At 51.1% G+C, this 15,144-nt stretch overlaps 1 protein-coding gene across 1 annotated transcript in view; it reads left to right on the top strand.

The window, feature by feature from the left end:
- Positions 1-5,377: 5,377 nt before the first annotated feature.
- LOC115327245 (amiloride-sensitive sodium channel subunit beta-like) overlaps positions 5,378-15,144 on the top strand; it is a 63,138-nt gene continuing 53,371 nt past the window's right edge. The window contains exons 1-3 of the mRNA XM_042286209.1: positions 5,378-5,418; positions 7,293-7,359; positions 11,552-11,659. Of these exons, the coding sequence (XP_042142143.1) occupies positions 5,396-5,418; positions 7,293-7,359; positions 11,552-11,659 (198 nt within the window). The 5' untranslated portion in view covers positions 5,378-5,395. The remainder of the gene's footprint in view (positions 5,419-7,292; positions 7,360-11,551; positions 11,660-15,144) is intronic.

Below are 15,144 nucleotides of genomic sequence, written 5' to 3' on the forward strand. Positions count from 1 at the left end.
AAGCTCTCGTGCACCAAGGGCAGCTGCCAACGCTATGAGCTCGCGCTTCTAGCCTTCACTGCGGTACCACATAAGGTGAAACGGAGTGTATAAAATCGTGGTACCGACACGTGCAACGCTCAAGAACAAAAAAAAGAAAAAGGCGGGCTGCACGAGTTTTCCCGGATAACTAGGGTACCTGCATGTCTGTCTGTCTCAGGGTGAAGACATCCATTGTTGCCCTGAATGTGCCAGCGCGTGACGCTCTCGCGCACTCGGTGCGTGACTTGGACGGTAAAATGGCGTCTATGCATTAGCCAAAGCTACGCGCTCGAGCTGAGTGACACCGGATTGCGCGCACTTCGAATTGCACAAGAAAACGATTGGGCGGAAAAATGGTTGAGATGTCACCACTCAAGCAAAAGCGCGCGTGTGTATGAAGGCACTCTACGGATAACTCGACTACAGCGCCGCCACGACCTGTCAATACACGCGCCCTCATGAGCTCCCGTTGCCGAGCCGCTCCGGTCCCAACACTACCCAAGTATTCTAGTACACTGTAGTTCTGCCACGGGGAAAGGTAGCGCTCTCGTGACGCGCGCTCTAATGACACGCGCTCTCGTGTCGCGGCGCTTTCTTGTCGCGCGCTCTGCCGTCGGCGCTCTCGTGTCGTGCGCTCTCGTGGCGCCCTCCCACTTTGAGGAAGGTGCAGACGACAACGGACAGTGACGCGCACGACCACATCTCACGTCAGGCCCCACGTGCTCAAGCGGCCTTCATACATCCTTTGTGTGTTTTATCATCTCGTCCTGTCTGGTCACTGTGCTATACACTAACACCAGGATCAAAGTCTGTGGACTAGAATTTTAGACATCATCAAAGTGAGATCCAGCTAAGACGCGAATTCTTCGCGAGTACCGCGTCGGCGTTCAGCTGTGCCAATCAACGCGTCGAAGGTCGCCGGGCATCGGGTCTTGGGTCCAACAGCCGAGTTGGCGCCATTCGACTGTGATGACGTTCCGTGGAGCAAGATGAGTATGTTCGCAGGCCTTGATTGCGCTAGGTGGCGTTGGCTACGCCGGAAGTCCCAACCCACGGAAGAGCGATCGAAGCCTTATCTGCAGCTGTTCCCCTTCCATATTAGCGACGTGGGTGAATGCCTCAGCCATCGGTATACGATCCAATGGAGCCAATCAATCAACCAATCAATCAATCAATCAATCAATCAATTGTCTTTGTACGATCTTTGTGATCGGTCTAGCCGGGGAATGCAAACGCACAAAGACGACGAGCGCCATGACGATGCACTTTTGGCGCTGATTGATTGATTGATTCGATATCCGATCGTAGCGGAAAGAATCACCGCGGGGAAACAACAATGTGCAAACAAGAGTGCATTTGTGAAGCCTTCACTGTGGGGATTCTCTAGTCGAGGCTAATGTTTGACGAGGCTGGCTCGTTGCCCCTGTGCAGGCCAACGTCGAAGACCTGACCTTCCAGCAGAACCTTTCGGTGTGGGCTGCCTCACGAAAGCTGAAGGACGACCGCTGGCTCCGTGACCTGGGCCACCAGTTCCAGGACACCGTCGTGGACTGTTCTTACGCTGACCAAGACTGCAAACACATGACGTGCGAACATACGAGCTTTCTGGAGTTCCTTTCGGATATACTAGGGGCACTGAATATTCAGGGACAAATGGGGTTTACCGAAGAGACAAACAGTTTTAAAGCAATTTCGTTTTTTTCTTTTCTTTTTAACCGGGCCTTAACCAGTGTTGCAGAATGCCCCCCCCCCCCCCCCCCCCACACACACACACACACATTTCATTCTATACTCCATTCCAGGAAATTAAAGTCTCCTAAAATTTCACTCATTTCAACACCTAGGAATGGAGAAACTGGTTCCATTTTCCCTCCTGGATTGGCTAAACTCCACCGTTGAATTCCTCTAGTTCCCAAACGTGACGGAATGACTCTTGACAGCCATATTGTGTTGCCAGAAAGTGCAGCATGAAGTTAACGTTATCACGAGCAGAGACCACTGCAAAAGTATACAAAATGCTTCCCTAAACCAACCCATTCTATACTAAGCAGAGAGGTGGTCTCACAAAACGCTTCGTGGCACTTGGTGTCCCTGCAGACATCGATCGCGCGATCAAGTGTTAAAGTCTCGCAAACAAAGCTCCAGAAATTAAAACCGCCCATTTTTATTTTACAAAAGGACCGTAAACCCTTCACAGATAATTGGTCAGCATGTTGTTTGTACGACAAAGACCTTAAAAATGTCTAGTTTGTGCGTGGCCCAAAAAGAAGCTACGTTGTTTTCTGCTTCGAATACCTGCATAATAGCACTGCTAGTACGATCTCGGAAGCGACGCCGCGAATACCTGCTCTATATTTCTATGCATTGCTGCAAGCACACGAAACCGCTGACAAAGTGCGATCGCTAAGGTGCCAGCACGAGGGACTGTAGGACCGACGCATAGGGTCTGCCTTAAAACGTATACTTTTACGTTTGCTGTATGATTCTCGCGATTCATGACCAAATTCGATCCAATTATTTTTTTTTTTTTTGCGCGAACGTTAGAAGATTTGCTGGGTTAAAAGTTACATAAGTAATCGCGCATGGTTACAACAGCAGCTGTGTCACGTCTCACGGTGCCGTTGACAACTTTTCAGTTTTGGTTACGAAAACTGAATCTTATTCCTGGTACTATAGGATCATTGGGGATTTTTTTTAATAATGTACGCAATATTATCGCACGCTAGCGCTATTTAAGGATAGCGCACGCTACGCGAGAGTTTTAGAATTGCGTTTCTCCTCCGCGCGATGCAAAAGCCGAAGCATCTGGCGCTTGGAACGCCACCAAGATATATAGTCGCAATTTGTATTTCACGCATAAAATGATGTAACCTAAAGAAAAAAAGTTTAATTGAGAGTAACATTTTAGATTTGTTCATATATAAGAATGCGACGGGGAGCGTTCGACCGGCCGTGTCCGCTTGCGTCGCCTCGGCAAAATGGGTCTCGTGTACTGTACTGACCTTCGCCCATCCGTTCGCCGCACTGTACCTTCGCCGAGAAATGCTCGCGCGTCGCAAGCATCGAGTTGCCAGTGATCATTGCCCACCATACTGGGTCTCCCATGCCGAGTGCAATGTCGTCCGGCGTTGAAAATCACAGTGGAGAGGATGAAGGCCGACGTCGCGCTTACGCCGCCGCCAAAGCCGTTGGTCAAACCGGCCGCAGCCGCGGTCCGGGGAGCCGCCAGTTTTTAACTGTGCTCGTCTTGGCTTTAGCCAACTTCTCATCACGAATCCTCCTTAGAGGAGCGCAAGGACTTTTTGCGTACGCACGCAATTTCCGAAAAATAGCGCACGCTACGACAGCGTACGCAAAGCGCAAACCGTAGAAAGCGTTGTACGCATGCGCGGTAACGACGACGCTGCATTTTGCGTACGCAAAGCCTATGCGTACGCTATTCCAAAACTTTCTATTCTGTATTTAGGGGGGGGGGGGGGGGGGGGGGTCATCATTGAAGAGAAATTGGGAAGTCACATCATGGTCCGTTTCATCTCACCCCAGCCATGTCCGCGTCGCCGTCTCGCAGGTATTTCCAGGAAAGCTTCGACTCCCGACACGGCACCTGTCTCTGTTTCCACTGCAATAAGAGCGAGATGGACTTCTTCTCGTACGGCTCTCTCGCTTCGCCCCAGAACGGTAGGCGATGGCAAACACTCTTCATCGGAGACTTACAGATCGTTTCCGCAACTGCGCTACGCTACCCTACTCTTGTACAGGTTACTCTAAAAAAATATTAATCGATTACAATTACAATCACTCTTAATCGAGAATTTTCTAATTAAATTAATTGATTACTTGCGAAAAAAGTAATTGGATATTACTTAGAAACGCGAGCATTACTTTTCCGATTATTTCAGATTTTCATAACGACATATCTTCCTGTCGGTTTGGAAACAGGCTTTTCGTGTTCTCCGTCATTGGATCAGAATCACTGGTAAATCACCATTCTGTCGAAGACTTTGTTCAAAGATTCCTTGGCAGAAAACTTGCACAAAGGGAGCCATGACAGAAGAGGACGGATAGTGATGATTACGAGTAATTCTAATACTTTAAAAAAATACTAAAATCACTCTTGCGGTTACTTCGCAATAAATTTATTAAAATGATTTCATAATCACTCTAAAAAGTAATCGATTACGAGTGATTTGAATTGCCTGCAGCCTGCAGCTAGCGTTGTATTTGCGGAATTGCGGCGTTGTGTTTGCGGAACGTGCTAAAACGCCTCCGAGATGGCTCCGACTTCATTGAACATTTCTTGATGGGATCAGTGGATGGGCCAGAACGCTACTTGCTTCGCTTCATTTTTGGTGAACAAGGCGAGCAGACAACGGCACGAGACGAGCTGCACAAGCCACAACAAGAACACACACAAAAAAAGGCTTGTTTAGAGTTGGCTTTGTTTTCAAGATTTCGACTTAGCAACGAATTATTGTAAGCCAAATAAGTTGTTTTAACGAATTATTGCGTACTGACCTTTGCACCGTGATCGATATTACTTGTACAGTAATTTATGCCCCGAGTTAACGTCGGTGGAGTAGTCAGGAATTCAAAGTGTCCGTAGGCTCCCACAGCCTGGTGATACCAGCAGGTGGCATCCCCGGAATGACTAGTGCAGCGAATGTGCGACTAGATTCGGAGAAGGCATTTCTGAGCGAGCGTGTTGACCGCAGTGCTTTGGAGACCACCGTTCTTTGCAAAACTCACGCTGAAACGTCAAGGGATGGGTGTGCAGTACATGCCTATGAGTTACATAGAATTACTTAAATAGGATTACTTTATAGATTACCGAACTCTATATTAATAGAATCAATATAAAGTTCGATACGTTGGGACTGGGTTCATATATGCGCTCTCATATATGACGCCCAATGAATACCTCCTATGGTCACTGAGAGTTAGAATGGCAGGACCTGTATTTAGAATCCCCAATCTCCAACACGTGCTCCGTGCCTTCCGCCGTGCTTTGGTTGTGCGCGCGGGCTCAAGATGCACGAAACGCCGAAGCATGGTCGAAAGTCGGTAGCAGCATTGTCGGAAGTCGGAAGCTCGCTCTGGAGGCGGGACAACGAAAGCTCCTCACTGCCGTTCTCGCCTTAGTTACTGAGATTTCCATTGGGACATTACGCGCCGAAAGGTAACTTGAAGGATCCAAGGTTTTGTTCACCAAGGACAAAAGGCGGCCTAAATATTTTTAAGCTGCTTTACGCGCGGCTGTCTTCGGGGTTTGGGTATCGAACCATCCTTTCCGCGCATCCCGGCAGGTCTGGTGATTACGCTGAATGCCCAGCTGGACGAGTACCTGCCTACATCCTACCAGGCCGGGTTCCTGGTCATGATCCACTCGCACGGCACCAGGTACGTGCTTTATTATTATCAAAACACTTCCGCCCAAAAATAAAAAATAAAAAATAAACGTTGCTCCGTTGAGTGCGCTTCCTACAACACACCTGTGTTTGCGGAGAAGCGACATTCGCAGAGCGGACAGGCTGCTGGCGGCAAGATTATGAATGATCGCAGGATAAGCGCTGTCATAGCGCTGAAGCCGCGATGTGCTTCGTAGAATGAAGACATCTTAATTTTATGTTTCCCCTGTGATATGACTTTTCGATAAAGGAAAGTAATGCGCTATTGTCACAGCACTCTTTTTGTGTGTGTGTGTGTGTGTGTGTGTGTGTGTTTTAGGCACAGCTGGACAGCGAACAAAGCATTAGAAAATTAATCTGTGTGTCGTTGCACAGATACTGCCTGGGAGGCTGGTCTGAAACAGTAAAGCACAGAAAGGATTCGTTCTTCCACAAACCAATGCTCCAAGCTCAGGGGGCGTTATTGGCCACCGATGATCACTGCATTATATGCGTGACTTATAAACGCCACATATCAGGTGCCATTCTGGTGGTATGGCTGTCGAGCGCATACCTTCCGCATCGCACAGTCATAGCCACAAAATATTTTGTTTTCTCGGCAAGAGAAAGCAGAAATAACCACAAGCATGACGCGATGATGTCACCTACAAGCCACATATGCGGAAAACGTCCAAGTGGCGTTGTCTCTCAACGCAAGAACCGATTCTTTCCAACTTTACCACACCGAGATCCAAACAACGTCCCGGTTATTTTGCACTGTCGAACGCAGACAATAATGTATACATGCGCTGCGAGATACTTCTACATATAACGCTCCAAAAATACAACTTTGGCTGCCTCGGTGGGTGCTCTAGAAAGAGTCGGACTATACTCCGTTTCAGCACAGAGGAAGCTGCAGCCCCACTCCTCCTGTGGCGAGTTGCCGCGTGATTCGTGCCGTCACTCTCATTGTCTCCCACGGGCCGCCACTTTCTTCCTTTGACACGTTATAAGTGCAAAAATAGGGTGTAATCGAATCGTTGCAAATACGTGCAACGAAATTGTAATTTTTGCGAAATAAACGGGAGCAAAAGGCGCCTAAAACTACTGTAAGAGAATACACGAAATAAAGTACAGATACGCAAACACCAATGGCGATTCAGTCATTCGCTTTATTAATGCACCTTTTTTTTTTCAGCGATCTTTGGAACAATTTTTTAGAAGATTAGAAATTTGATTTACAGTAAATAGCGTCGTTTTAACGACTGCGTTAATGAGCGTTTCTCAACCTCGCCACTTCGATGATATCTCCAGGACCACGTGTCAATGCAGATAAATCAGTTGATACACTAGAGCCGACGTCACAATGCTCGCAGATCATACGGTGTTTGCTGCAGAGACATGATGGTAGGATTGTCTGCGAACTCGCTTCACGCATGTTCGAAGCATACTTGCTTCGGGCTTTCTGTTCTAAAAACAAACGTGTGTCACCAGCCCTGAAAAATGAACGAGCGTAGTGAATTTGGTAGTGTGTGTAGCCTTTAAAATAGCCAGCAGCCTATCCTACCTGTAACTTACATAATTTCATTCGTGTGTGTGTTGTGTGTGTGTTTTTCACCCTTTTCCCGACTTTATTTACCGAACTCTCAAGCTGTCTTTTGTGACTGCAACTCCTCAGTTGTTTTCGCTTCTGTCTCCTGTTTTCTCCTCTCTTAATCCTCGTATTTTCGCGCTGTTTTCTTTAATGCATATACCAATTATCCCAACTGTCCATTCTAGTATGCAACTCTTTAATTGGCGCTAGAAAGTTGAGAGCGGGAATGCGTCGAACGCCAGCCAAGGAAACGAGGCTGCGATGATGCGCTCACAGTGGCGTCTCCCGTTTAGGTACTCCGTGTGCAGCGACGGGGTCTACATTACACCCGGCCGGGCGACCTACGTCGGCCTTAATGTGGTAAGCTCATGGACAAGCGTTCGTTTTTCTTCTACACGCGTATATTGGGTTCTTTTAGTTGTGAACTCATATCGTATATTGTATGGGAACTTTTACACCCATACCTATCGCATAGCCCCTGTTAGGGATGAACGGTGTTCGTAAATCAATAATAAAATATTACCACCTGTGCGTCTGGTTCCGAAGTGGGAACGAATGACGTCACAGGAGCCGGTGTGTCGTGCTGCCGGATTTCGGGATCCACGCGGTTGGTCGTATAGTACAGTAGACGCGTTCCCGGCTAAAAGTACCAGCGAACGCTAGTGTCGATGTACTTCCCCTGCGTCTCCTAACTTCTCGTTTGCCGAAGTGATTCCGTGAACTGTCAAGCCTTATAGCGACATCGCAGCCAGAACAGGAGGTTTGCTGCATCCAACTCCGCCGCTTTGCCACCGCCAGGTTCGCGGCAGGTAACAACATTATACAGAGTGTCTCAAATAGCGGCCAGGCTCTTTAAATCGACCGCAAAAATTAGTTTCTTAAGCTATCGCGCTACACTTTTCTGCAGCGTTGCCCACAGGCGGTGCATTTTTTATATAAAATTTGCAGAACGCAAACTTACCTGGGCAAAAAGTAAAAAAAAAAAAGACTTAACTCCTATGGAAAGGCAGCGAAGCCACCGGTTTTAAAACAATATGGCGGCGTTTGCCACGGGAGAAGAGATGGTGCAAGCGGTCGCGACGCCAACTGCCGCCAACAAACGAGCATACGGCGCCGAGAGCCGGCGTCTTTAGCAGGCGATCTTTTTGACTCCCCCCCCCCCCCTCCCCCCCCCCCCCCCCGCATCACAGTCAGATCGATCGAGGAGTGAGATTGGGCATGAGTGATGAGTCAGTGTTTGGCTGGGGCTTGTGTCCAATCAGGGCGTCGAAGGTCGGGCTCGGGTCCAATAGCCGAGTTAGCGCGATCCGACTCTGATGACGCTTCATAGAGGTAGAGGAGACCATGCGGAGGCTTTCATTATTCTAGCTGATGTTGCCCGTAGCCGTGGTCCATCGATACACCAACGGGCTGCCCACTTCGGGCGCTGGCAACGCGCGTGCACAGAAACTAGATTCGCGTGAGACGAAGCGTCTGCGGCATGTGCACTGCCGACGGCATGTATGGAGCGTTCCAAAAATCGCCTTCTGCGAGCAGCCACCGTCAAATGCCTTTTGAGGGTGCGCATGTAGCTCAGCCGTTCGGAATATCGGGCAACGCGCATGCGCTCACAGCTCGACGAGTGGGCAGTCTTCGCCTGCGTTTTAAGCGCCGGGCAGGTGTAGGCTTCGTTTCATCGTAAGTCAGTGCGCGATCGAACGCCCGAGCACATGTGCACACAGACGAACGTGGTAAAAGCGTTACTTAGATGGCATTCACTGTGCTTGATGATATGGAACACACTTAAAAAAGGTAACGAACATCGTGATGTTGCTCTTTGAACTCTGTTTGTTTGGTCCTATCGTCTCGTAGCTCATACTTCACCTGCACCAAGGTATAGGGTAAGACGAAGTATTTATCTTTCCACGTACACTAATATTATTTTGGGAGGGGGGAGGGGGTGGGGAAGTTCTAGCAATTACTTTACTATACTTCGTTTTAGCTTGCAGCTGACGCTACGAGGTAATGCAACCTATCAAGCAGCTTCAAAAGCGCGCGTCTTTTCTGTTTATGGTTGGTTAGGCGATATGCTAGAACACAGCTGCACGACGAAGACCATGATGGTTCGCTTTTGACGCCGTCTGGTTGGTCTCATCAGCTCGTAGCGTCGGCTTCATCTGGACTTAAGGCGAAACGAAGCATAGGGAATACATCTGAAGGGCTGTCCAAACAGGACTCTTCAGAAATCGTAAAGGCCCTGTCACACTGAGGCAACGCCACGGCAACAGCAACGCAACACGTTGTCCAACGCTCGGGCAACTTTGTTGCTCGCGCCCCGTGTTGTCTGACAGACCTGTCATATCGGGGCAACAGCAGCACAACACGGACGACAACGAAAATGTTGCCTCGGTATGACAGCTTTCGGCAACAAAAACAGCCAACTTGTGTTGGACAACATGTGTTGCCCTGATCACTGGCTGAGCGAATTTCGAGCCAGCAACGCGACAACACAGACAGCTTTGATGGCAGAGCTACTTCCTTATCAATAACGTACGTCTTACTCAAATAAAGGCTTGGAAACCGTTATTTAACAGTAATTAAGGTTGGTGTGCAGCTAAAATAATTTGAGGAATGTTTTTACTGCGTAATTATGGAAAGCGATTGTCGAAATGGTCACAGCTACGGTTGTGAGCGTTCAGACTGCCGTTGAAAGAAGAACTACCGAGAGACCAGCTTACATTAATGCTAGTGAAATAAAATGGCATGCCTACTCACCCGCCGATAAAGTATAATAAAACTTAATCCAGGAAAACACAGATTAAAAATTCGAAGCATTAAACGACCACTCTGATCATGATTGTTAATGATGATTGTTGATTCTAGGAACTTGGAAACAGCCGCTACCAGACATCTTGCTTGTTTGAATAATACCCGTAACGTTTTGGGGAATGGAGCGATCACAAAGCTGGCGGTAGGCAAAAAGACAGCGTTGAAAAATGTTTATTCCACCGATTGTTACAAAGGCCGATCGTGTCGGTGTCGCAGTTTTTAAGCACTGTCAGTTCAGCTCCACACCACGCTACAAAAGACGCTTTGGGGTACTGCCGCTGCTAACTCAATTTTACAGTAGACATAGGAATTGCATGAAAGAAAGAACCGGACAGGAACATTTCAGACGGTGGCGCAAAATCCCGAACATATATCAGCGATCTTACTTTCCCCGGGGCGATATGCTATGTCAGCGGATGAAGAACATTTGAGGAAATAAAGGGTGAGAAATAATTCCCGTTTCAAGTTTTCTAACCACAGACACTGGTTGATGTCGTCCCGTGATGATTTCCGGCCCTCTGAACGCTCCTGCACTTTGTAGAGTCACATTTCTAGCGACGCCGCGCCTCACACGAACGAAGGTAAACAATCAACATGGCGGAGTGTTCCCCGTGTTGGCACCGGCCCCGCCGTCAGCGCGGTGTAACAGGGTTGTCGGACAACAAACCGGTCAACACGGTTGCCGGGCGGCAGCAACATGTCGGGTGACTGTTGTTGTTGCCGCGATGTGACAAGGTCGCCGTCAACACGATTTCTTCGTGTTGCCGGATAGAGTTGTCCAACTGTTGTCTCAGTGTGACAAGGCCCTAAGGCGACACAATAGTGTCACATGAAGTGAAAGTTGAATTCCGGCAGTCCGTCTTCTTGATTGGACATTCACCAGGCAAACATCACGACTTCTCTCGTCACCTCCTCCCCTTTTCGGTGACCTCGGTGCTCGCCAGACTTGACGCCAGACGCCACCTGTCAATTACGCGACTGTTGCTTGTCCATTTGTTCTGCCGCGCCCAAGTATCCTTCCCTTTCCGGTTTTCGGGACTTGGAACAGCAGTGGAGGCCTTGAGCGATTGATCGACAGCCAAGCGCGTGTGAGTGGCTGTCCGGACCCACATGATGAGCGTGCTCAATGCCCCCACGAAGGACACAAGCGAACTTTGATGGAAAAAACTATTCCCCCGCAGCAAAAAATAAAAAAAAATAAAACCGGACGGAAGCGGGTTGCCGCACGACATATGACGGAGGCGGAGTTGTGTCGCCTCACGATTTCTGCAGTGTCCTATTTATACACCCCTTTACTACGCGGAAATCCAATGCCCCTGAAACCGACAGCTTTTGCGTAGTTGGCATGGCTGGACGCACTCAGCATCGGGTCTGTCGCCTTTAAATTAGGACGGGTGGCTGCCACCATCTATCGTCGTGGAAACCCCCGAGACAGCGGAGACAGTCGTCTCTGCTGTCTCGGCGAATCCGGTATCTCGACGCGTCGGCGGCAGCTCTCTTTCTCTCTCAGCGCATGCGTTCTGTCAAACGTGAAGTTTCCAATCCACTAGGAGAGGATTTGGTACTGTATAACGCGCCGTCCAGTGCAAATGAGCGGAGTAGAATGTGTTTTCATAGTAAAGTGTTTGGTGTTAGGATCCTTCTAGAGGGAAGCGACAGGGGCATGTTCTCGCGGAAACGCAGCCTTTTTTTTTTTAAGGGGAAACAGGGGTAGGGAGAAACTCACTGAGTGACCGTTTCTCAGATTGCACAGACAGGACTGCCGGCGCCGTACGCCAACCCCTGCAGGCGGGACTGGCCTTCGACGCTGCTACCCCACCTGACCTCGGACAGCATCAGCTACACCAGGGAGGTTCGTGCACTATAGTTTACTTCAGCCAATAACATCGCACTCGTCGCTCGACGTATTTAGGCATATTTAGGGGCAGGGATTCGAGGTCGGTACCCATTTGGCTCACACCGACACGGGAGTGTGGAAATTGGCCTTCAATCGGCGCGCGGCGCTCAACATACCATGTGTACATATTACCCAACGAAAACCAGAACCATGGAACGCACTAAAATATTTTACATCCCGAAGGGTGCAAATCAGCTTATCTTAGGGCTAACACGCTAAGGGTGTTACAGTAACACCCTGAGGGTGCCGGTGGACCCTCTGAAAATATGACGCTGGCCATCTCAGCATCCTGGGGATATACATATATATATATATATATATATATATATATTTATTTATTTTTTTTCTTTCTTACGAGCAAAAAGATTTAACAAGCAACAAGCACTGCGTGCAGTTTTCACTCGCACTGCAGAGGCAGCATATGCAAACGTAATGAACCAGGCACGAGAGGGACACATGAGTCTGCACCGCTGCACCCTCTTGTATGCTCAACAATCCAATGGCATCGATGAGTAGGTGATCGTGTACACAATTATGAGTGTTTTCAAGTACGTCTCTTTGTTCTCGTCAATATTTCACGTAAATTATAGTGTATCTATATAAGTTCAAGGAATGCATCTAAAAGTAAAAAGCTTTGGTATACAAATAGTAATCATTCGACGTCACTAAAGAAGCCTCCGCTCAAGGCCTGTTTCTACTCCGTCGTAACGTCGACGAGCGCACGCGCCCGATCGCGTTCGCCCGCGTTGGCTGCGCAACGCGACGTAGCGCAGCGTAGCCCAGCGCGCGTCGGCGTAGCTCACGACGGAATCGATCATTCTCTATTCGCGTCGTCGAGGAGCCCAGACCGACGACGGTGACCATCCCAGAATCCCTCGCGCGAGTGCCCCATTCGGCAATCCAAATGTCGGGGGCGAGTCGGATTGTGTGTGTGACGCTCATTTCTGCGACCTGAACCTACCGTTCTAACCGTGTGTCGTGTGCTGTTCTCGTGTTCCCGTGTTGGTGCGCATATTTAACGTTCGTGAGCTCGACTGGGCAAGTGTGTGCGTGGACGTGGGCTGCTCCGAGGATGCGCTATACCCCCGAAGCTCGTTAGGTTATATACACCTAACGAGCCGGTGGTGGTGGGGTGCGGCAAAAGCTTGAAGCTTGACGACGCGCCAAAGGTAGAGTTAATTAGAATTGAGGATGACTTAATCTATGTGCTATATATGATAATGTGCTAGTCGTACGTGGCGGCAGCCGTTCCCGATCGAAACAAAGCGCTGTCGAATGTACGGTTGCAAACGAATCCTGTATCGTTTGCGTGGGCCCTGTAAAGTGGGCAACGATTTCGCACGCGTACACTGCAGGTTAGGCATCGTCCGCTTGTAACAAGTTAGTGGCGCCCCCCTCCAGTCCGCCCGTCTGCGGCCGCCTGGCTCGGCGGGCAACATTGTTCATCGCACGAATAAACGCCGTTGAGCGCACGCGCTCCGGTCAGTCATCGTCCACCCTCAACCAGGCTGCGTGTCGTCTCTCCTCGGCGGGTGCTTCGGCCCCCTTCGTCCACGTTCCAGAAAGATCGTGACACTGGCGACGAGGAACCGTGGCACTGGAGGCTACCAACGTGCACGGTTCGGCCCACGCCGCCGAGAGAGTCGCAACACCGCCGCCCGCTCCTGTCGCCATGCCGCTCTACGGGAGGCTCGAGCCGTTCGAGGGAGATGGGTCCGCCTGGCCGGTCTACGAAGAACAGGTCCACGTGTTCTTCCGGGCGAACGACACGCCCGAGGCGAAACAACGGGACATCTTCCTGGCCAGCTGCGGGACCTGAGTCTTCAGCCTCCTTCTCGACCTCCTCAAGCCGGCCACGCCGCACGTCAAATCGCTGGGTGAGCTGCTCGCCACGCTGCGCTCGCACTTCAGCCCGGCGCCGTCCACGCTTATGGAGCGGTTCCGCTTCAACAACCGGAGCCGCCAGGACGGGGAGACCCTCGGGCAGTTCGTCGCTGCGCTACGAGGGTTAGCGAGCACCTGCGCCTTCGGCGACCAGTTGGACTCGCTACTCCGGGACCGGTTCGTCTGCGGCATCAACAACCCTGCCATGCAGACGCGACTCCTGGAGCTCCTCTCCTGGAGCTCCCCGCTGGACGACGCGGTGAAGGCAGCGCTGGCGATGGAAGCAGCAGCGAAGGACGCCAGCGAGATAGCGCGTGCGGCCGGCTCACCGTCGACGGAAGCGGCGGTGCACAAGATGGCGACAAGGAGCGGTGCTTGCAGCCGCTGCGGTGCTGCCCACTCCCCCTCACAGTGCCAGTTCGTCCACGCACAATGTTTCACGTGCGGGAGAACTGGGCACCTCGCACGTGTCTGCCGAGGGGGGAGGACGAGCGGCGGCCAGCAGCAGCAGCAGCAGCCTGGTTCAAGCCCGGGTTCCAGCCAAGCCCGCGGCCAGGGTGGTCGTCGCAAAAGAACGCGGCGGGGACGAGCGGCACCAGGCCCGGGTTCGTCTTCAGCCAGGGTCCACGTCGTGGCCGAGGACCCGCAGATTTTCGACGTGTGGCACACCAGGGGAATTTCATCGTCTGTGCCACCATACATGGTGTCTGTCGAAATCTGCGGCCACCCCATCACCATGGAGCTGGACACAGGGGCCAGCGTGTCGGTCATGCCCGGGAAGCTGTTCAAGCGGACCTTCCCCAACGTGTCTATCGAGGCGTCTGACGTCATGCTGCGCAGCTACTCCGGGCAGCTTTCCCAGGTCCAGGGTCGGGCCCAAGTCAGCGTTCGCCTTGGCGACAGGGAGGCAATCCTTCCCCTTTACTTAACCAAGGGGTCGTCGCCGACGCTGCTGGGCCGGAACTGGATTCACTCGCTGGGTGTTCGGCTGCCGGAGTACCAAGAAGCTGCGCTGCACGTGGTGAAGGACGTCCCAAGCCTCCTGACCGACTTCCAGTCCCTGTTCCAGCCAGGGGTGGGCACCTTCGCCGGCACGACTGTCGGCATCCACGTACCCGAGGGAGCCCGGCCTCGGTTCTTCAAGCCGCGCCCGCTGCCGTTTGCCCTGAAGGACGGGGTCACCCAGGAGCTGCAACGGCTGCAGCGAGAGGGTATCCTGGTGCCCGTCAAGACTTCCGAGTGGGCTGCACCAATTGTCCCAGTCCTCAAGCGAGACGGCCGCGTCAGGATCTGCGGGGACTTCAAGGTCACCATCAACCCCGTTGCTACCGTCGAAAAGTACCCGCTGCCTCGGGTAGAAGATCTCTGGTCGGCTCTGTCCGGGGGACAGAAGTTCACCAAGCTCGACCTTCGAGATGCCTACCAGCAGCTGGTGCTCCAGGATGCCGCCCGGAAGTATGTCACCATTTCAACAACCATGGGACTCTTCCAGTACACGCGCCTACCGTTCGGCGTGGCCTCAGCCCCAGCCATCTTCCAGAGAGAGATGGACAACC

The sequence above is a fragment of the Ixodes scapularis genome, unplaced genomic scaffold (assembly GCF_016920785.2).
Source record: "Ixodes scapularis isolate PalLabHiFi unplaced genomic scaffold, ASM1692078v2 PGA_scaffold7__128_contigs__length_106722199, whole genome shotgun sequence".
Lineage (NCBI taxonomy): Eukaryota > Metazoa > Arthropoda > Arachnida > Ixodida > Ixodidae > Ixodes > Ixodes scapularis.